The sequence below is a fragment of the Musca domestica genome, unplaced genomic scaffold, assembly GCF_030504385.1.
Source record: "Musca domestica strain aabys unplaced genomic scaffold, Musca_domestica.polishedcontigs.V.1.1 5, whole genome shotgun sequence".
Taxonomy (NCBI): domain Eukaryota; kingdom Metazoa; phylum Arthropoda; class Insecta; order Diptera; family Muscidae; genus Musca; species Musca domestica.
Genome location: NW_026712346.1, coordinates 15,747,663 through 15,769,548, shown reverse-complemented (window position 1 = coordinate 15,769,548; position 21,886 = coordinate 15,747,663). Strand labels below are relative to the sequence as shown.

At 33.0% G+C, this 21,886-nt stretch overlaps 2 protein-coding genes and 1 long non-coding RNA gene across 8 annotated transcripts in view; 2 read left to right on the top strand and 1 right to left on the bottom strand.

Annotated features, from left to right (window-relative positions):
- The window catches only part of LOC101889715 (Malate/L-lactate dehydrogenase), a 35,990-nt gene extending 31,925 nt beyond the window's left edge, over positions 1–4,065 (top strand). The window contains exons 1-4 of one of the 3 annotated variants that reach the window (XM_005188700.4): positions 2,266–2,448; positions 2,524–3,276; positions 3,339–3,541; positions 3,617–4,065. In XM_005188700.4, coding sequence (XP_005188757.1) covers positions 2,550–3,276; positions 3,339–3,541; positions 3,617–3,775 — 1,089 coding nt within the window. In that variant the 5' untranslated portion in view covers positions 2,266–2,448; positions 2,524–2,549 and the 3' untranslated portion in view covers positions 3,776–4,065. Of the gene's footprint in view, positions 1–2,265; positions 2,472–2,523; positions 3,277–3,338; positions 3,542–3,616 lie in introns of those variants that run through there. The other 2 variants (XM_011296344.3, XM_005188699.4) reach the window with 2 other exon arrangements.
- The window catches only part of LOC131804978 (uncharacterized), a 128,786-nt gene that overhangs the window by 21,109 nt on the left and 85,791 nt on the right, over positions 1–21,886 (bottom strand). The window lies entirely within an intron of this gene.
- Positions 13,669–21,886, top strand: part of LOC101890001 (uncharacterized) — a 40,194-nt gene continuing 31,976 nt past the window's right edge. The window contains exons 1-2 of one of the 4 annotated variants that reach the window (XM_020038627.2): positions 13,669–14,109; positions 18,292–18,391. In XM_020038627.2, the coding sequence (XP_019894186.2) occupies positions 14,030–14,109; positions 18,292–18,391 (180 nt within the window). In that variant the 5' untranslated portion in view covers positions 13,669–14,029. The remainder of the gene's footprint in view (positions 14,110–18,291; positions 18,392–21,886) is intronic. The other 3 variants (XM_020038626.2, XM_005188701.4, XM_059128214.1) reach the window with 3 other exon arrangements.

Genomic DNA, 21,886 nt, shown 5'->3' with positions numbered 1-21,886 from the left:
ACATGAACTCGTCTCTCAACAAATTGTAAATATGTGAAGATTCATTGACATTAGAATTATGCTGTGTGGGTGTATTTATAGAACATACGCTTCTAACAACAATATTCATTTCGAGTGATCTAAGCACCACACAAACTAATCGTCCTTGACTTTGAACTTGAGAATACTATTTGTTTATTATTGTTTTTTTTTTGCGTAATACAAAAAAATAAAAATGAGAACGATTACAGTTTAATATTTCAATTTTAATTTAAACATGTTACAATATTTCGAATGTTTCAGAAATATACCGTTTAAATATACATTTTTTGGTTCCGCTGAACATTATGACTAAATTTAAAAAAGCATTGGGATATACCGTTATAATAGAGCGTAACAAAGCCGTAGACAATTTGCAGGCAGAAATTATGGATCGTAGTCCCCATTATCAAATTTAAAATAATTCCGTTGAAAAATGTGGGTTAAAGCCTAAAAGTATCGAATATAGGGAAATAACGTTATATTAGTAGTATGAGACAAAGTGAAAATTCAAGGATAATGTTGTGTTAGACAAGGTGATACCACTTGCCAATTTCCAAATCCCTTCAAAATATGGCTAAACTCGTAAAAAACCAAATATTTGAAAGTTCTCTTATATGGAGTTGTTACCACAACTTGGACTTAATCTGATTTTCTTTGCAAGGTTGTTTTCTGCCAACATCGTATATATACAAGGTTAGATAAGATAGTTGTGAGAAAAAAGGTCAGCATGTAGGGATTGTACTCTCAGAATTACTGTAAATACAAGTGCAACAAGTAGTTTTATTTATTTATTTATTTTTTTTTAGTAAATAAAAAAGAGCATAGAGTAAATAACAAGTAAAAAGCAGTAAGTTCGGCCGGGAACTTTGAATACCCTCCACCATTTGGAACAAATTAGAAAATTTTCAAAAAAAAAAATAAAATAAAATCCATTAAGTTCTGTTAAAATCTTTAAAATACCGAAAGTATACCGTAAGGTGCCGATATATGGGGGATTTACGATATTGTGGATCTATATAGACAAATCTATGTCTGGGGGTAAAGTACTCACAAAGAACTTCTTGTGTAGAATTTCAGACAATTCCGTTGAAAATTTTGGCTAAAATCATCAAAATACCGAATATCGGTGGATACCGTTTAATGGGCGCTGTATGATATCGTGGACCTCTATAGATAATTATCATCCATGGGATAAAGTGCTCATAAAGAATTCCTTGTGTACAATTTCAGACAATTCCATTGAAAAAAGTGGCTTAAATCATCAAAATACCGAATATGGAGGCTATACGATATCGTGGACCGATATAACCCATCTTCGAACTTGACCTGCCTGCAGACAAAAGACAGATATGTGCAAAATTTTTTACTATTTTTTGGCCGCAGCTGCACACATGTCTTGAAATATTGTGGGAAATAGCTAGATAAGCACGCGTTCATGTTGATTTTATGTATATATGAATGTTTATAATACTATATAATAAAATATATATTTTCGGATATTTGTATATATATTTGTGAAAATGTCGCGGAAAGTGTGATCGTTATAAAAATTAGTTTTTTTTTCATTTAAATCCACGTCTGTTTCATTTTTGCAAAAGTAAACATTTTCAATGTTAGGGTGTATCGCATTTTACATTTTTACGCAAAATATATTGTATTAGTAAGCCATGTATCGCTTTGATACATATTGATTTTTTCCCACAGATAAAATATTAGATCTATATACTCGCGTTATGGTCTTGAATCCTCTACATTTGTAACCTACATTGATAGACATAAAAGGACAGAACTTGAATATCTCACAATAAAACACATTTCCCAACACAGAACCGAGAAATTCAACAATTAAAATATTAAAAGTGAAGAACACTATTTAAAAAATTTAAATTGCACAAGACATCACATGGTACTAGAGGTGTGTTTGGGTTTAAAACAGGTTTTTAATAAAAATCTTACTAATAGGATTTATTAGGATTTGAAAGCATTCTTTGCAAATAATCCTATAGTAAACAATGACATATCCACTTAATTTGCTAAGAGAGAAAAAATATAATTGATAAAACAAAATATAAATTCGACACACACTATTTATTATCTTATAAGCATACATATATTTGTATGTACCTACACAATAGCATTTTATTGCCTATACGTATAGAAACTCTGTCACAAAACATCAGTTTTGCGTGACAATATTTTAGAGAGAAAATTTCCCACAATGAATTGTTATTTCATTGGTAATAAATTGCGGAATGAATTCAATGGGGATCGCCTTTTGAGCGACAGCAACTTACGACATACATATTTAGTTTCTCTTTTACTCTCCAGTTATATTGTTGGCTGTTCTAAGAATAATAATCTTTATACAGAAAACAGCAAATATTCCGTTCAGTCTGTTAGAAGCTTTCCGGTTGGTAGTTACTAAAAGTTGAGTCGCAATTTACATATAAGTTGAGTGTGAAGACGATATTCCCATGGTGTGTTAACTTTTTATTATTGCAGACACTTGGAACACGTCCTACAAAAACATGTCATCCGGAGGAGAGAAAAAACAATTGGTTGCGGTCTCAGAATCTAGACGTTTCATGATTGACTGTTTTAAGGCAGTAAATGTTCCTCAGGATCATGCGGAGCAAATGGCAGACTTACTTGTTGCTGCAGATTATCGTGGCCATTTCAGCCACGGTATGAATCGCTTAGAAATGTATTTAAATGATTTGGCTATTAATTCGACGGATGGTAGTGCTGTACCCAAGATTTTGAAAGAGACTCCCTCTACGGCTTGGGTTGATGGTTGCAACGGCTTGGGCGCCGTGGTCGGAAACTTTTGCATGGATTTGGCTATTAAGAAGGCGAAACAGGTAGGCGTTGGTTGGGTTTGTGCCAAAGGATCCAATCACTACGGTATCGCTGGTTGGTATCCCATGAGAGCCATGAAAGAGGGATTAGTTGGTATGTCCATGACAAATACATCACCTTTGATGGCTCCAACACGATCGAAAGAAGCCGCCCTGGGCACCAATCCACTGTCTTTAGGCGTTCCTGCCAAGGATGATAAATTTCTATTGGATATGGCAACAACAGCGGTTGCTGTTGGCAAAATTGAGATACAACGCCGTAAAGGTGCTCCTTTGCCCGATGGTTGGGCCCAAGATCCTGAGGGTAGGGTGACTAATGACGCTGAATTGGCTTTCCAAACTGGCTGTTTGATGCCATTAGGAGGTCCAGAAATTAATTCTGGCTATAAGGGCTACGGTATGACTACAGATTTATGTTGATTGCTTTTGTGCTCGAATAAATACTTTTTCCATTTAAAGGTCTTGGTGGACTAGTGGATATCTTATCAGGCGTAATGGCTGGTGCTAATTATTCTACAAAAGTGCGAAAATGGACTCATACCGGCGCGAATACAGCTGCAGATCTTGGACAGGTTTTCATTGCTGTCGATCCTAATTGCTTTGCCCCCGATTTTGAAGAAAGAATGTGCGATTTCAATTCCCGCTTACGTAGTTGCACACCTGTAAGTAAATACATAATTCAATATCTTGATAAAGTATTAACCTTTGTCTACTATCTGGCTCTCTTTCTTTTGTAGACTGACCCCGAAAAGCCCGTTCTTGTCGCTGGCGATAAGGAAACAATAAATATGAAGGCAGTGGATGAGGCCGGTGGTATTGAATACTTACCGAATCAACTGAAAACTTGTGAATCGTTATCGCAACGTTTCAACGTTAATCCTATTCGCTTTATTTGAAGTGCAAACTTTTCGTCGTTTTAATGAAATTGGCCTTTAACTTGCATTTCGTATGATTTAACACTTCGGATATTTTCAAATATATTTTATTTGTATACAGTTTATTTTAACTTTTTAATGAATGCATTTTGTTTAAATATAAACACTCTTTATGAGTTAGATGATAGCTTTAATAAATCTACGAACTGATATTAACATCACTTTATTCATTCTAGTTTTAGCTACATTTTAATATTTTGTTTAATAAAAACTCATATCAATAAAAAAGAAACTGTAAGAAAAGAAAACAAGTTGAATACCCTCAACCATTTGGAACGAATTTGGAAATTTTCAACAAAATAACATTCGTCAAAAATACTGTTAAAATCTTAAAAATACTGAATATAGTCATTATATTGAGGTATATACGAAAACGTGAACCTGCATAGACAACTTTTGTCATAAGCCATTTTGTCATATGTCACATGAAAACTTGAAAAAAAAATACGTAAATAATGCAGTTAAAATCATCAAAATAAAGAATATAGGAATGTACTGATATATGGGGCTTGTACGAAGGCCTGGACCTGCATAGACAATTTTCTGTCATAGCCTATAGTACCCATTACGAATTCTAGGTATGCAATTTGAAACAACTCCGGTGAATAATGTTCCTAAATTCGCCAAATATCGATTATCGGGGGGTACCGTTGTACGACTGCCTGCAGACAAAGGACTGATCTGTGTAAAATTTTAGCTTCCTATCTTTATTCGTTTTGACTCTAGCTTGATTACAACATGCGGGCTAAATCGTCTTAGAATTTTACGCTGATCAAGAATATATATACTTTATATATATATATATATATATATATATATATATATATATATATATATATATATATATATATATATATATATATATATATATATATATATATATATATATATATATATATATATATATATATACTAGCTGACCCGGTCCGCGTTGCCGGCAGATCTGACTTATGTAGGCGGCACAATTTTGATTATAAGTAATGACGCCATTATAATTACTCCAATTTTGATTATAAGTAATGACTTGATTATGAGTAATGACTCCATGACTAAATATAAATTAATATTCATGGCAAAAATTATAATTACCGTCGGTTTTAGATATCTTGAATACCCTGATCTTATTTTTCAGCTATAGGCTTTAATTTGAGTGTTAAATACCTATATGATAAAGAACATCTATAATAGCCCCATGTGAAAATTCAGCTCAATTTTTGATATTGTAAAAAGCATTCAAATGAGCTATAATTTGAAATTTGCATTTCCAACGTTTAAAATCCCGTACTGCGTGGTATTCAGTTTTGTCCACCTCATACTTGAAGGCAGAATGTTGTCAGAATAGCCAAAAAATTACTCTTTTGCTCCGATTACCGTAAGATGGACATTAATTGTTTGTCATTTAAAGTTAGCGGTGGAGATCCAATAAAGTTGCTTTATAATTTCGTATTTTTTTCATGTTTCTGCCACAATTTCCGACTGAATGAGTCCCAGATTGACATTTCGGAGTTTATTTCATACCAAAACGTGATAATTTTTTGCAAAGATGGTTTCTTCTTAAATTATCAACATAAGCTAAAATTAGTACGAAAAAAATGGTTAAAATGTAGAATATACTTGAAATCGGGTTGTTCCGTTATCAGGGGTTATGATCCATATCATGACCTGGCAAAGCGATTAAAGGTATCTTGAATGTTTAGGTAGAATTTCTATTTTGCGTTCTTTATAGTCGGTATTTGACTGATTGCAGTCCCAATGTATTTTGCATTTTGTGTTCTCATTTGACAATTTATTGAAAAAAGCAGGTCCACTTTTTGAAATTAGCCCCATAACGCTTCTTTGGTCATTTTTGTTTGTTTAAGTGTGTTCGCATCTTCCAGCTGAAGCACGATGTAGGTCCTGGAGCAGAAAGCATTTAACATCGTATTGCGCCCTCAATTCATTTTTAATATTATTCATTCAGAATTCAAACCAATAAAAAATGTACACTTCAATATAGAAAAAAGAAAAAGAGTCTTCAACTGGTTCGCTGATTTTTTTTGCGGCAAATTTTTAAAGGTCCTTACGAAGTTTGTCGGTAGAATGTACTATTATTTTGAAATTCGATTCCATTGAAAATCGATTTTGCCCGATCTTAGAATTTTCATATAAAGCGACAACGGATAAAATTGTTCCAGATTTTATGTATTTATTGGGTATTACGAATAAATACATAAAATCTATAAATAACAGTTTTATCCGTTGTGGCTTTATACTACCCAAAAAAACCTACACATCATATTAGAATTAAAAAAAAAACACTACAAATGTACATTCGAAAATAGTAAGTCAAAATGGAAAAAATATGCAATATAAAACATTACTATTGTACATTTTAAAAGTCGAAATGAAAATGTTCAAATTTCACATTTTTACGCGATTTTTTTGGATTTTATTCTTTTCTGCCAAGAGGCAATTCCGAATTTGTCTTAATCGTTAAAATCAGACAGGCGGTCTTTATGTTATAAGAGTAGTAACTAACACAACTTTCTTTTACATATAGAGAGATAGATTTAAAAGTAGGCGCGTTCCTCAGCCCCTAAATAAGTACTTATGGTTGGATGGAAAGCCAACAGCATCTCGTGTAATAATTCTCAAACCGATATCTTCACTATTTTGGCAAATATAAAGATTTTAGATAAATCGTAATAGTGGGCGTAAAAGGAGGCTTGGTCAATATTTTTTTCTTTAAAAACCAAACTCGGGGTATGACGAACGTTTGTACAAAAAATTATGCAAATCGGTCCAACCGTTTCCAACTGATTCCGTTACCAACAAACAACAATTGATTTTTATATATATATATATATATAAATATATATATATATATATATATATATATATATATATATATATATATATATATAAAAATATTGACCAAGCCTTGACCAAGAACATATCGGTTTGAGAATTATTACACGAGATGCTGTTGGCTTTCCATCCAACCATAAGTACTTATTTAGGGGCTGAGGAACGCGCCTACTTTTAAATCTATCTCTCTTTATGTAAAAGAGAGTTGTGTTAGTTACTACTCTTATAACCGGGCCGCCGGTCTGATTTTAACGATTTAGACAAATTCGGAATTGCCTCTTGGCAGAAAAGAATAAAATCCAAAAAAATCGCGTAAAAATGTGAAATTTGAACATTTTTCATTTTGACTTTTAAAATGTACAATAGTAATGTTTTATATTGCATATTTTTTTCCATTTTGACTTACTATTTTCGAATGTACATTTGTAGTGTTTTTTTTTGGAAATCTAATATGATGTGTAGGTTTTTTTTTGGGTAGTATAAAGCCACAACGGATAAAACTGTTATTTATAGATTTTATGTATTTATTCGTAATACCCAATAAATACATAAAATCTGGAACAATTTTATCCGTTGTCGCTTTATATGAAAATTCTAAGATCGGGCAAAATCGATTTTCAATGGAATCGAATTTCAAAATAATAGTACATTCTACCGACAAACTTCGTAAGGACCTTTAAAAATTTGCCGCAAAAAAAATCAGCGAACCAGTTGAAGACTCTTTTTCTTTTTTCTATATTGAAGTGTACATTTTTTATTGGTTTGAATTCTGAATGAATAATATTAAAAATGAATTGAGGGCGCAATACGATGTTAAATGCTTTCTGCTCCAGGACCTACATCGTGCTTCAGCTGGAAGATGCGAACACACTTAAACAAACAAAAATGACCAAAGAAGCGTTATGGGGCTAATTTCAAAAAGTGGACCTGCTTTTTTCAATAAATTGTCAAATGAGAACACAAAATGCAAAATACATTGGGACTGCAATCAGTCAAATACCGACTATAAAGAACGCAAAATAGAAATTCTACCTAAACATTCAAGATACCTTTAATCGCTTTGCCAGGTCATGATATGGATCATAACCCCTGATAACGGAACAACCCGATTTCAAGTATATTCTACATTTTAACCATTTTTTTCGTACTAATTTTAGCTTATGTTGATAATTTAAGAAGAAACCATCTTTGCAAAAAATTATCACGTTTTGGTATGAAATAAACTCCGAAATGTCAATCTGGGACTCATTCAGTCGGAAATTGTGGCAGAAACATGAAAAAAATACGAAATTATAAAGCAACTTTATTGGATCTCCACCGCTAACTTTAAATGACAAACAATTAATGTCCATCTTACGGTAATCGGAGCAAAAGAGTAATTTTTTGGCTATTCTGACAACATTCTGCCTTCAAGTATGAGGTGGACAAAACTGAATACCACGCAGTACGGGATTTTAAACGTTGGAAATGCAAATTTCAAATTATAGCTCATTTGAATGCTTTTTACAATATCAAAAATTGAGCTGAATTTTCACATGGGGCTATTATAGATGTTCTTTATCATATAGGTATTTAACACTCAAATTAAAGCCTATAGCTGAAAAATAAGATCAGGGTATTCAAGATATCTAAAACCGACGGTAATTATAATTTTTGCCATGAATATTAATTTATATTTAGTCATGGAGTCATTACTCATAATCAAGTCATTATTTATAATCAAAATTGGAGTAATTATAATGGCGTCATTACTTATAATCAAAATTGTGCCGCCTACATAAGTCAGATCTGCCGGCAACGCGGACCGGGTCAGCTAGTATATATATATATATATATATATATATATATATATATATATATATATATATATATATATATATATATAAAAGTCAATTGTTGTTCGTTGGTAATGGAATCAGTTGAGAACGGCTGGACCGATTTGCATAATTTTTTGTACAAACGTTCGTCATACCCCGAGTTAGGTTCTTAAAGAAAAAATATTGACCACGCCTACTTTTACGCCCACTATTTCAATTCATATAAAATCCTTATATTTGCCAAATAAAAAAATATTGATACGAGGATTGATAATTATTATACGAGATACTGTCGACCTTCCATCCAGTCCTAGACACTTATTCGGCCGCTGGGGAACTGACCACGTATACTTTTTAATCTATATATATGGATAATTTTTTTTAATATTCGTTCTACCCGAGTTAGGTTTTTATTGAAAAAAGTGGCCACGCCCAATTTTACGCCCATTTTTATACCCTACACCACATAGTGGTCAGGGTATTATGTCTTTGTGCATTTGTTTGTAACAGGCAAAAGGAAACGAGATAGACCCATAGTTCCTTTTGATGATCTGCATAGAATCACATTCTGAGTCGATTTATGCATGTCCGTCCGTCCGTCTGTCCGTCTGTCCATGTATTTTTGTAAACAAAGTACAGTTCGCATTTATTATCCTATCCAGATGAAATTTTGCACAAATCATTTGTTTGGCCCAAGGACGAACCCTATTGAAATTGGAGATAATCCTTAAAAATTTAGATATAGCTCCCATATATATCTTCGTCCCATTTTCCTTTTATTGTGCACCAAACGTGTAATATCAAGCCGAATGGTATGGAATTTTGCACATACAACCCGATTAGGCCTGAAAATAAGTATGCCAAATTTTATCGAAATCGGTTCAGATATAGCTATAGCTCCCATATATACTGTTCATCCGATTTGTTATTTTTGTCCTCCGCAGCCGTAATATGCACTCTGTAACCACAATATTTTGGGAAGTATATCAAATACAACTCAGAAATACATTTGCTAAATTTTATCGAGATCGGTTCAGATTTGGATATAGCTCCCATATATAACTTCGTCCGATTTACCTTTTATTGTGTACCAAACGTCTAATATTTGTCCAAATGGGATGGAATTTGGCACTTACGACCGAATTGAGTCTAGAAGCTAGTATGTCAAATTTGGTGAAGATCGGTTCAGATATAGCTATAGCTCCCATATATACTCTTCATCCGATTTGTTATATTTGTTACCAACTGCTGTAATAAGCACTCCGTAACGACGATTTTCAGGGAAATATATCAAATACAGCTCAGAAATATCCTTGCCAAATTTTATCGAGATCGGTTCCGATTTGGATATAGCTCCCATATATATCTTTATCCGATTTCAAGTTAATTGTGCACCAAATGGGCAATACAAGTCCGAATTTAAAGATACAAATGCTTCGGCATATTCAGTCCTTTGAACTTTAAATTATAATTATAATCATAGCGTGTATGAACTTTTAATTTTTATGCGGAGCTCTACTAAATTAGAAAAGTGGTGTAGGGTATCATAAAGTCGGCCTCGCCCGACTTTAAGACTTTCTTTACTGTTTTTTTTTTTTTTTTTTTTGATTTTCCTAAATCCAAATATTTGCCAAAATCATGAAGATGTCTGTTCCACAGTATGTGCCGTAATCTTGACTCTTCCTCCAACCTTAGGTACCTGTTTGGGGTCAGAGGAACTGCCCACACCTACTTATTTAAATCTGTGTAAAAAATACTTTTCAAAGCATCAAACAGTAATAATCTCAACGTACTTTTAAATTGAGGCTATGCCTAAAGGGGAACCAATAGTATCCAGATATTTCCGGTATTGATTTCACAATACCGAAAACTTTAAATGTCAAGTTACAGATAGTTCGGTAGAAATTGTAACAAAAACATGCAAAAGGACGAATTTTTAGTGTTATTATTATACCTAAACGGAACTGATATATTCTAACTTCCTAGGAATATTGTAGTTCAAAGATTAAACTAAATATTTCGCCTTTATTGCGATTTCAACGAACGCCCGCATACACGGACAGACATATTTTAATCGACTGGTAAAAACTAAATACCTTATAACATGATCTTCTAAAAGTTACCAATTCTAAAATTACTTTTGACTTGGAAAATATTGCTAAGACCTTTATAATACTGAAAATTTAATTAAATACGATGATATAACGAATGTAAAGAGGTACTGGGGAGTAGAAAATAAATCATAAAGTGGACTTTTGTGGTAACATTCTGACAAATGATTTATAAACTCAAAAATGCTTTTGAGCCCTTCAACATACCTAAAATTTAAAGCACATTTGGTCGACGAATATTGGGAGATAATATTATATGTGGGATATATTTAAATGAGAACAAATACATACCTTTTGTAACATCAATAATCCTAAAAATAATATGTGCTTAGTCTGAAAGACGCATATTAAATTTGGTGACCTCTATCGTAATTGCAAATGGTGAATGAAGAGGCTCACGGACATAATTTAATCAACAAAGATTTCAACTTTTTAACACACTTTATAGGGTCCCTAACTTTTATAAATCGATGAAACTTTTTTTTGATAGTTAAATTAAAGACATATTGCCAGGATTTCAATTTAGGAATTACTATCGATTCTGAAGTCCAAAACAGCAAGAAATTGGCTAGGTATGGAACTTAAAATGCAAGATTCATTGGGACTGCAATCGGTGAAGAGCACTGTTATTTATGGACTATACAAAATAGTGGAGCAAGTTGAAAATTTAGAAAGAGGATTCATATTCTCGGAAAATTCTTCCGAAACCTTAAAAGTAACCTTAACTCACATGTAACGTTATACGGTGACTATGCGCTATCGTCAGTAATTACACTGCGGGATATTACACTTGGAAAATTGTTTAGTTAATATAAAAAAATCCCTAAAAGGGGTTTCGGGTCAAACTTTTTTAGGGTCCATTTTATATTGCTTAACCAAACACAAAGGGCCTCAAATATTTTACTCTATACTTCGCAAAAATTACGATAGAGTTTTAAATTTGATACAGTCCTAGGGGTTTCATGAAGAATCAGTTGTACAAAATATGTTTGGTCGGTCTAAATTGAAATTAAAAATCAAATTCCTCAAATGTTGGTAATTTGAGATTTTAGGAAGAACAACACAATCTTTCAAATAATTATAAGAATAGGACCATGCTTTGGTATAACCCTTATATGAAGGTATCCGCTGATTTCGGGTATTTCCAGCGACTTGGTCCCATTTTTCAATTGATTTTACCCTTATTTGGCATCTTAGCTTCTAAGGTGGTAGAAGACCTCTTCGTGTGTGTTTAGGCTAATTTGGATGTAGAGGGGCTATTAAAAAACAGTTAATGTATACTTTTTAATATATGTGATCTATTTTTTTTAGGTTTGAACTCTCAAATTAAAACCTCTGGCTGAAAATAATTATGCTTTAAAAACTATGCGTTAAAGACTAAATCTACAGACCGGCAACGCGGACCGGGCCATCTTATTACGTCTAAAATTATTATTTCGATGAGTTACAAACGGAATGGCGAACTTAATATACCCTTCATACTATGTATGGTGGAGGGTATAAAAACAGTTAATTTCGGTGGGGTCAAACATTTGGTACCATTAACCAAATTACAAACAAGCCCATTCAAAAGTGTGGCTACAATCGAGAAAGAATGGAACAGAAACAAAATTAGACGTAGTGAAATAAACACTGAAATATTATAGATATTATCTAATAACCGTTAAAAACTCAACAAAGTCTAATATGTCAAAAATAATGTATAGTTTCTAAATGTCACTCAATGAGTTAATAATTAAAAAATTAGATTTTGGCATAACACATGGATGGATTATCCATAAATGTTATGCTAAAACTGGATACAAATTCTGACTGGTACACCTCAATCGTCTACTTCTAGTAACGTTCTGTCGGATTTGAGGTGTTGATTGTGCAGCACGAACAGGTGCAATATGGATACGTCTCCATTCATTTCTTTCTACGGACATTCTGACTAATTATTGCACGACATCCAAGGTAATGAGGCACTACTGCAGCAAATAACTGTCCTAAAACAACAAAGACGTCTTTATTATTCTCTTTAGAAACACGTTAAGTGCAGCCGGACCGAAGTTTTGATACCTCCATCAAAAAGAGTTCTTTAAATGCTGCAAGTGACAATGCTTCGGGGGTTGTTACCTAGTGTGAGTTTCCAATTTCAAACTTTCAACAATTCCGTGGGAAATCGGTACCATAATTCCGAACCTGATACAAAATGTGGCTAAGATACTGAATGCTCGAAAGCACCGTTATATGGGGCCCTATAGGAAAATCAAGACCATTTTAGGCAATATTATGTCAAAGGAGACATAATCCATTATAAACTTTAAATACCGAATTCAAAACAATTCCGTGGGAAAATTTCGTTGAAATTGACAAAATACGGAATAACTAGATGTGCCGTTCAAAGCTCTTAGTCAAATGATATGAGCTGAATCTAAATTTCAATAGACAGACAAACTCAATCAGACGGACACTTTTAAATCGATTTAGAATTTTATGATCTTTATACTCTTTATGGGGTCTCTGACAAATATTTGGAATGAGAAATTTCATAAATCATCAATTCCACTGTGGAGGGTATAAACATTTGGTATGTTCCAGAACTGCAAAAATGTAAATGTTTTTACTACGATAACCGATTTTCCCTTTATGATATCGAAGTAAATTGCAAAGCTAGTAGATTCTTGTAGGTTCTGGAACAGGCCAAGTAATTAAGTCGTAGTTCATTATTAGCAACTGGAGAGTTTTGTACGTTCCATGAATCGGTGCCGAAACGGACATAAATAAATGGCGATACATGCCCAATTCATCAATGTTTTCGAATTTTGGATTTACGATTTTGGTTGAACATCGACACATGAATGCTACATTTAAAATACAAACTATACAATCTTAAAAATATCCATAGATTTCAATGCGTAAAAAATAATTCTACAATTCAGTCACATGTATTCGAACTATTTTGTTTTGTTTTACAAAAACGTGAACAACCGCGTCGCAAATGCTTATTTACATTGAAATTCTGGCTTACCTACACATAAGGGTTAATTAACAATAAATCTGTATTGCGCAAGTCACCAAAAAAGCGAAGTTTTTATAATTGAACACATTCCACCGGTTTTGAATAAACACATGCTTAACACTGGGGATGGGGATTTGTTTACAACATAACAACCCTCATTTTTCAGTTTTGTTTTGGTACACAATTCTATAGGTATCCTGCGACATCCCATTCTCTCTAACATCATAATGTCAACAGAGCCATTCAAAAGCACTAAGAGAAGATTGAAATTGTACTCTGCACAAAGTAAAATCAGTGTCTGGTCGGCTTCATTGCCTTAAAGGGCTCTGAAAAGAACGCGTTATACATATTTCCATATTTTGATTAGTGACTTTTCGAGTGGTAAATGGAGACAGTGATTGAAGGAAAATAATATTAAATCCAAGAACACACAATTATGGCTGACTCCGGAGATAGACGCTATCAGAAACTTCCACCTGGATGGGATTGTAAATATGACCAGGAAACCGGAAATTGGTAAATATAATTGTGCACAATCAAGACGTTTCAAGATGGTTATATGGTATACGACAATCTACAGCAATCTGGTTCAAAAGTGTGTATTGCGTGGCGTACATATATTTCGTTTATTAAATAGTTTAAGGGATTCTGATTGTGTAATTGTTTAATTTGTGCCGCTAGATGTAGGTCGCATTGAATATGAGTACCCTGGCATTTATTTATATTATATATATATGTGAATGTACAAAAATCCTAAAAAGTGAAGTGTGTGCGTATGATTACTAGGGTGATACTTATTTTCTCAAATTACTACAGCAGAAAATGAAGGAAACGATGTATATAATGCTTGTTGTTAATATTATTTAAATGTAGTCATGCTTAGAATAAAATTGTACAATTCTCATCGAAACTCAACATTAATTTGGAACCTAATTGTGATTAACTACAAATTGTTCATCTATTATATTATAGTTTCGGCTGCATTATTGTGTTCTATCAAACAAACAAATTTTCAATATTACATAGGCATAATATTTCAAAATCTTTATCAGTTTAGTTCGACAAATATAACTAAAGATCCGGTATATGTTACAGTGATTAGTTATGACACTTTACATACTTTAAATATTTTGATGTTTATAAACCAGTATGGAAAGGACAAAAGACGACCAGGGCAGACAATTTGACAACTTACGTTTGATAACAAAAAATCTTTATAAGAGAATCGTACCAAATATATGAGAGCTATAGCTATATCTGAATCGATTGGTCCATACTTATTAGACTCGTGTATAATATATATCCAAAAAGAGGAAGATATATGCAGGCATATCTATATCTAAATTTGAAACGATCTCGATCAAATTTGTCAGAGGTATATCTAGGGTGTATCTATCTGTTTTTAAAGACTATCATCATTAGTAAATGCAGGTTGCGGCTTTAGTAGATTTACACATCAAATCGGATGAAACAAATCGAATGGGAGCTATATCAAAATATAGACAAACATTGGCTGACCACTCAGAAAACCAAATGTTCAATTACAGATGATTTGATTGGAAATCGGTGCTGAAATCTTCAAAATACCTACAATGGGGAGATACTGCTATATGGAGTCTTAAGCAAAAACAAAGCCATAAAACCTTCAAAAGATTAAAAATTGACAAAAACCATATGATTAAAATTCGAGAAAAATACGCCAAAAGTTACATTTTTTAAAGCCATATGTCAAGAACTGCGGATGTGACATCGCTTTTTATTTAAAAAAGGCGAATTACTCTCGTATCGTTAGCAACTTCCTTTCCCCATTTGAAAAGCAACACTTGTAAAAATTTGTCTATAAGTGGAGAAATTTCAGTAATACATCAAATTTATTTCGGTATTTAGTTCTTATATTAACCATATCGGAAAACCCGGCCTTATATACGTATGCGGTAGCAAAGGTGAGGAGGACTTTGAAAGCTTTGTCAATTTGGCAAGTATTTTTGCTTTTATCGACATACAAGTTTATCTCTATCTTTACATATCGAGGGTAACATGTCCGATTCTACCTTTTTCAACTCTTCCCCGAAATGGGTGACAAGTTATTTCTCAAAAATGATAATGGTTCTTGGTTGCATTTGGGTTTCTAGTGTTTCAAAACAATCATGCGTTCTTAAACAATTAAAATCAAAATCGCATCACCAAACTATGGTGCCAAAGGTAATGTTTATGACTAATTTTGTCATTCCGTTTGTAACATCCTTAAACATTCGTCGTAGACCCCATAAAGTATATATATTCATAATCAGCATAATATTCTAAGTCGATTTAACGATGTCCGTCTGTCTGTTGAAATCACGATACAGTCCACATTATTTGACATATTTGGCAGAACAAATTGTATAGTGTCTAGGATGGTTGGTATTGAAAATGGGACATAACGGTTCACGTTTTCGCATTTCCATAGCATTTTTGCTACATTTTTTCACGGATTTGTCTAAAAATTCGTATTTGTAGTTCGCAAAGGGTTCTAGATCCGGTGGCGGAACATATGTATGTCTACGTTTTGGTATAGCCCCCATATAACAGTACCTCCGGGTTGTCGGTATTTTGATGCCACATTTTTTCAAGGATTTGTCTAAAAATTGGTATTTGTAGGTAATAGTGGGCTCTAGATGCGGTGGCGGAACATTGTATGTATCCATAGTATAGAGGGTATATTAGGTTTGTCATTCCGTTTGTAACACCTCGAAATATATAATTTAGACCCCCAAAGAATATTATTCTTGATCAGCATAAAATTCTATGTCGATTTGGCTATGTCCGTCCGTCCGCCAGTGGAAATCAATCTAGCTTCCGAACGAAATGAAGTAGTTTGATTTGATTTGAATTTACTCAAATGTATGTTATGTCTGTAGGACTTTTGGTCAAATATGGTATTTGAAGTTCGTAATGGACACTACAGCCCATGACAGAAATTGTCCGTGCAGCTTCAAATTTGGTATTTGAAGTTCATAATGGATATTACAGAAAATTCTCCGTGCGTCTTCGTATAGCCCCCATATAATGGTAACTATATTCGGTATTTTAATGATTTTTGCTACATTATTCACCGAATTTTTTCAAGGTCGCATTTGAATATCGTAATGGCTCATGACAAAGGTTGCCTATGCAGGTCCACGTCCTAATATAACGGTTACATTCTATATTTTCTAAGATTTTAAACGGATTTAATTTTTTTTGAAAATTGCTAAATTCCTTCCAAATGGCGGAGGGTATTCAATGTTCGGTCCGGCCGAACTTACAGCTTTTTTACTTATTATATTGCCCCTATATAAAGGTAATTCCCGTATTTCCCGGTATTTGCAGTTCATAATGGGCTATAGCTCCTGCAGGGCAAATAGTATGTATAGGTCCACGCTTTTGTATAGCCCTCATATAAAGATAACTCCCGATATTCCGTATTTTGATGATTTTTGCCACATATTCCCATGGATTTGTCTAAAAATTGGTATTTATAGTTTATAATGGGTTTTAGCTCCGGTGGCAGAAAATTGAATATTCTAGACACATTTACCCACGAAATTGTTTCAAATTTGGTATCTAAGAAGATTTGTTGATGACAATCTTTGAAGTATAAAATTGTGGATAGAGGTTTTTGAAAAGTGTAACATTATTATCCAAAAGGTCTTATTGGTATTTGTAGTTAAAAGTGGAACACGTTTGAATTCAGATATTTTATATAAAAATGTTTTCTTAATCCAAGGTGGAGCGTATTAATGTTTGTTTACTTGTTTGGTGTTTGTTTTGTTTTGAAACAAATTAGTATTTGCTATCAATACATGGTAGAAGAATACAGGTAGATGCATCAACGCTTGGTAAAATTGATATATCAAAAATTTTTAAATGTTTTGTCAAAAATTAGTAGAATATGTTTTCTTATATGATGCAAATCGGGATTATTATAATATGCATTTTTCAACAATTTTTACAAATCGGTTTGACAGTTCATTGTCCCAGCAGTTGGATCGATGCGACTACTGGTATTCTTCTACCTGTATTCTTCTACATGTAAGATCAGTTGTGCATTATTTTCGTCCACGTTTTCCAAAACCCATAAAAATGGATGGTACAGGGTAGTGTTTTTATATGGGGTAACTAAAAAATGGGCTAATCTTCATAATTTTTCTAATTGAAGGCTTACTTTCCGCAATGAAATGCAATCAGTTTTAAAATACGGCTAAAATCTTTCAAGTACTTCAAATTGTTAAATGTTGTATAATAACACTCAATAATCTTCACTTCTAATGCGTCCTCAAAATAAATTTGTGCAAAATTATAGATTTCTTTATCTAAAACAATTAACAAAGGGAAAGTCGACTAAAGTATCGGTCAATTTTATTGTTTTATGTATTTTCTGCTCCTAATGCTCATTATTTATCAAATGAAAAAGTCTAGTTTTCATGTAGAATAATTATTAATGATAAAAGTAAATAATAATTATGCGTGAAATCAGGTTATTACATACAGATTTACATTCCTTAGAGCTACTTAATTTAATGTTTATGTATCACCAAACCGTGACGACTGGGTAACGCGTTCGGGGTATCTATCAGGGTTTCGTAAAACTCGGTTAAATACACTTGGAAGCCACCATTAACTTAACATATATCTTAATTGTTTAAGCACTAAATATGTAATGCAAATCTATTTCAGCTATTATATAAATTATATCACAAAAGCGATGCAACTTCATGATCCACGTTATCGACTTCTACAAAATGAAAGATGCTCATCTGAATCCATAGCAATGCAGGTCAGTATTTATTAATGACTTTCAAAAATAATGTATGTGTTAATTTCAGTTTTTTTAATTTACTGGCAGTTCGTCCCAATATTCGAGATTTACAATGCTGTGGCTATGAAAATGTGCTCATATTGAAATTCTTCGATAATAAAAACCAGTAAAGAAAGGTCAAAAGTTGGGCGGGCTTTATGATATCTTCACAACTATGCATATTTATTAGAGCTACCTTTTACAATTAAACATTTATATTGGGAATTAATGTAAAGTGGATCGTACCAATTATGAAAAACTGCATAATTTTTCTGTATTATAGCTTTAAAGCTGATATAATTTGGAATCAGTAAAATGTATAGGATATATATCCAAATCTGTATCGATTTCCACCAAATTTGACGAAGGCATTCTTTCTTACCAAATAACATGGCTATAGAGTGGATGATGTGACTTCGAGAAGGGTTACATAAAACAAGTAGAGAAAGGTTAAAAGTCAGGAGGGTACGTCTTTATGATAGACGTTTTATGAAATCAAAATCTGACCCGATCCCAATACAATTAAGCAGAGCTATTTCTATGCTGTATCTGATAGTTAGCACCAAATATCGTTGATGTGGAGAGCATTTTATGGGTGTGAGGGCCTTAGATACAAAATCAGAGGAAACATATATGGGACATATAGCTTAATCTTAACCGAATTTTTATTAAATTTGATGCATTTTATTCGTATGTGCCAAAATCCATTCAATTTGGACTTATAGTAACAATTTGGTGCCTAACAAACTTGAAATCGAGTAAATATATATATGAGAGCTATGTGTAAACCTAAACCTATTTCGATAAAATTTGTCAAAGGCATTTCTAAGCTGTATTTGAAAGGTTTATAGGTCGAAGATGTATGTGGGATCTATATCTAAATGTTGACCATTTATTTTCAATTTCAATAGGGTTGGTCCTTGTGATTTGTGTAAAATTTCATCACGATCGGCCTATATATCCTTGAACTTTTTTACAAAAATAAACGGACAGATGGACAGACTGACGGGCAAAATCGACTCAACAAAATGAACAATGGGTCTATCTCGTTTCCTTCTCTAAATTACAAACAAAAGCACAAAGACATAATACCCGGACAATTGTGATGTAGAGTATAAAACTATTTATCGGAGCTATATATATGTGGGAACCGGGTTTCAACAAATGCGTATTTGCCTCCAAGATAAATTAAATTTAATGTGCGAAAATCCATCCAGTTTTAGGTGATATAACAAATTTTTAGCGCACAACAACCGTAAAATCTGATGAAGATGTATATGAAATCCAAACCTGAACCGACATCGATAAAACTTTTCAGAGGTATTTGTGAGCTACATCTGATACCAAATATCATTGTTGTAGGGTGCATATGTGAGGAGCTTTAACACCAAACCTGATGAAACATATATATGGGAGCTATAGTTATATCTCAACTGTTTTTTAAACAAATTTGAAGTATTTTCTTCTAGGCTGAATTCGCCGTACGTGTCAAAATCCTCACCATTTGGGCTGATATTAACCATTTGGTGCACAATGAATGTCAAATCGAATAAAGATATATATGGGAGCTATATCAAAATCGGAACCGATTTTGATGAAATTTGACAGAGTTATTACTGGGGGTATCTTATATCTGGTTTCAAAGATAATTGTTGTAGAGTGCATATTACGAATATGAGGTCTGATTAATCAATTTCTACTCAAAGAATTTTTTGGGTACTAACATATGTAGCAATACTGCTAAGTAAAACTTGACATAAAATTGTAAAATTTGACACAAGAATCATTTCTTGCATAAAGGGGTCGAAATTGAACTTGCAGGCGGGTTACATTGAAGTGTAGTACTGGTGGCGAAACTGAATAGATGAGTCGAAATACACTAAAGTTAAAGGATGATTATTTTTTTTTTACATCGCTAAAAATTTACGAAACAAGACACTATCTCGTTGCAAAAATTCTAAAATCGGGAAAAAATCGAGAAAATTTTTTCAATCGAATCGAATATCAAAATAAAAATATATTCTATTGACAAACTCCGTAAGGACCTTTAAACATTTGCTGTAAATGTACCAGCAAACAAGTTGAAGTTTTTTTTTTTCAATTTGTATTTCTTTTTTGTCAATTTTATATAATGTACGATTTGTTTTCAATTTGGGTTATCATATTGAATTTAATCCTTTTTTGTGAACAAAACAAAGAATTATTTTCACCATATAAAGGAAAGTTATGTTTGTTACTACGCTTATAACTCAAGAACGGTTTGACGGATTTGGACAATTCATACAATTTCGAAATCGCGTGAAAATATGCCAATAAAAATGTGAATGAAAAAAATCTTTTTGGCGTGAAAATTTTTCAATTTTATGTACTATATTGAAATGTTCATTTTTTATTGTTTTGAATTCTAAATGAATAATATCAAAAATGAAATGAGTGCGCAATACGGCATTAAATAGCGATCTTTCATGTCTAAAATGGGCATCTAGCTTTCAACTCTCGAACACATTTAAACAAACGCAAATAACCGACGAAGCCTTATGGAGCTCATTTCAAAACGAGGATCTACTTCTTTGACGTGATAACAATCAGTCCAATGAGAAGTCGAAATGCAAAACTCGTTGGGACTGTAATCAGTGAAATACCGAATGTAAAGGGTGCAAAATAGTATAGCGAATTGGATAATAAGAAAAGAATTTGTTTTAACTTTCAAAACAGCTTAAATCGCTTTTGAAGGTCAAGATATGGGTCATAACCCCTGGATAATGCTACAACCCGATTTCAAGTATAATTTACATTTTAACCATATTTTTCACACAAATTTCGCCAAAACTAATCACGTTTTGGTATAACCATAACATAATTTAAGCTATTTTTGGGGTCTTGGCCCCTTTTTTCATTTCTTGGCCCTTATTTGGCATCTTTGTTTCTAAAGGGGATACAAAACCTTTCCGCGTACAATTTACAATTTTCCGAGTAGGACCCATATTGGTCTTGACTACATTACACATTGATTTGGCTAAAAAATTGTACAGACTGCTGTCATTTCAAAGCCACCCCGACAGCTGTTAAAATTATTCCAGTGACATCTCATAATATTTTTTATAAGCGTATAAAAGCATTTTGATTATAATTTTCCAGAAAAAAAGTTATTCGTGATGGAATTCAAGCGTGATAGTGTGATTTCTTTATATTTAGCTAAAAAACCACAAGTGGCTATCGTTAGAGCACTCCAGAATTAAAATGTGAATGAATCTTTTGTGTCTCGTACCATCGCTCGTTATCGTGATACTGGTAGCGCAGCCCGACGTCAAGAAAGTGGATGGCAGAACACAGCAACATCAGCAGAAATGGTTCGAAAAGTAAAGAAGCGACTTGATCGAAACCCGAGTCGCAGTGGCCGAAAAATAGCTCGTGAGCTGATCGCAATATTCCATTCGCAAATATTGAGAAATGAACTCGGGGTAAAGCCATTGA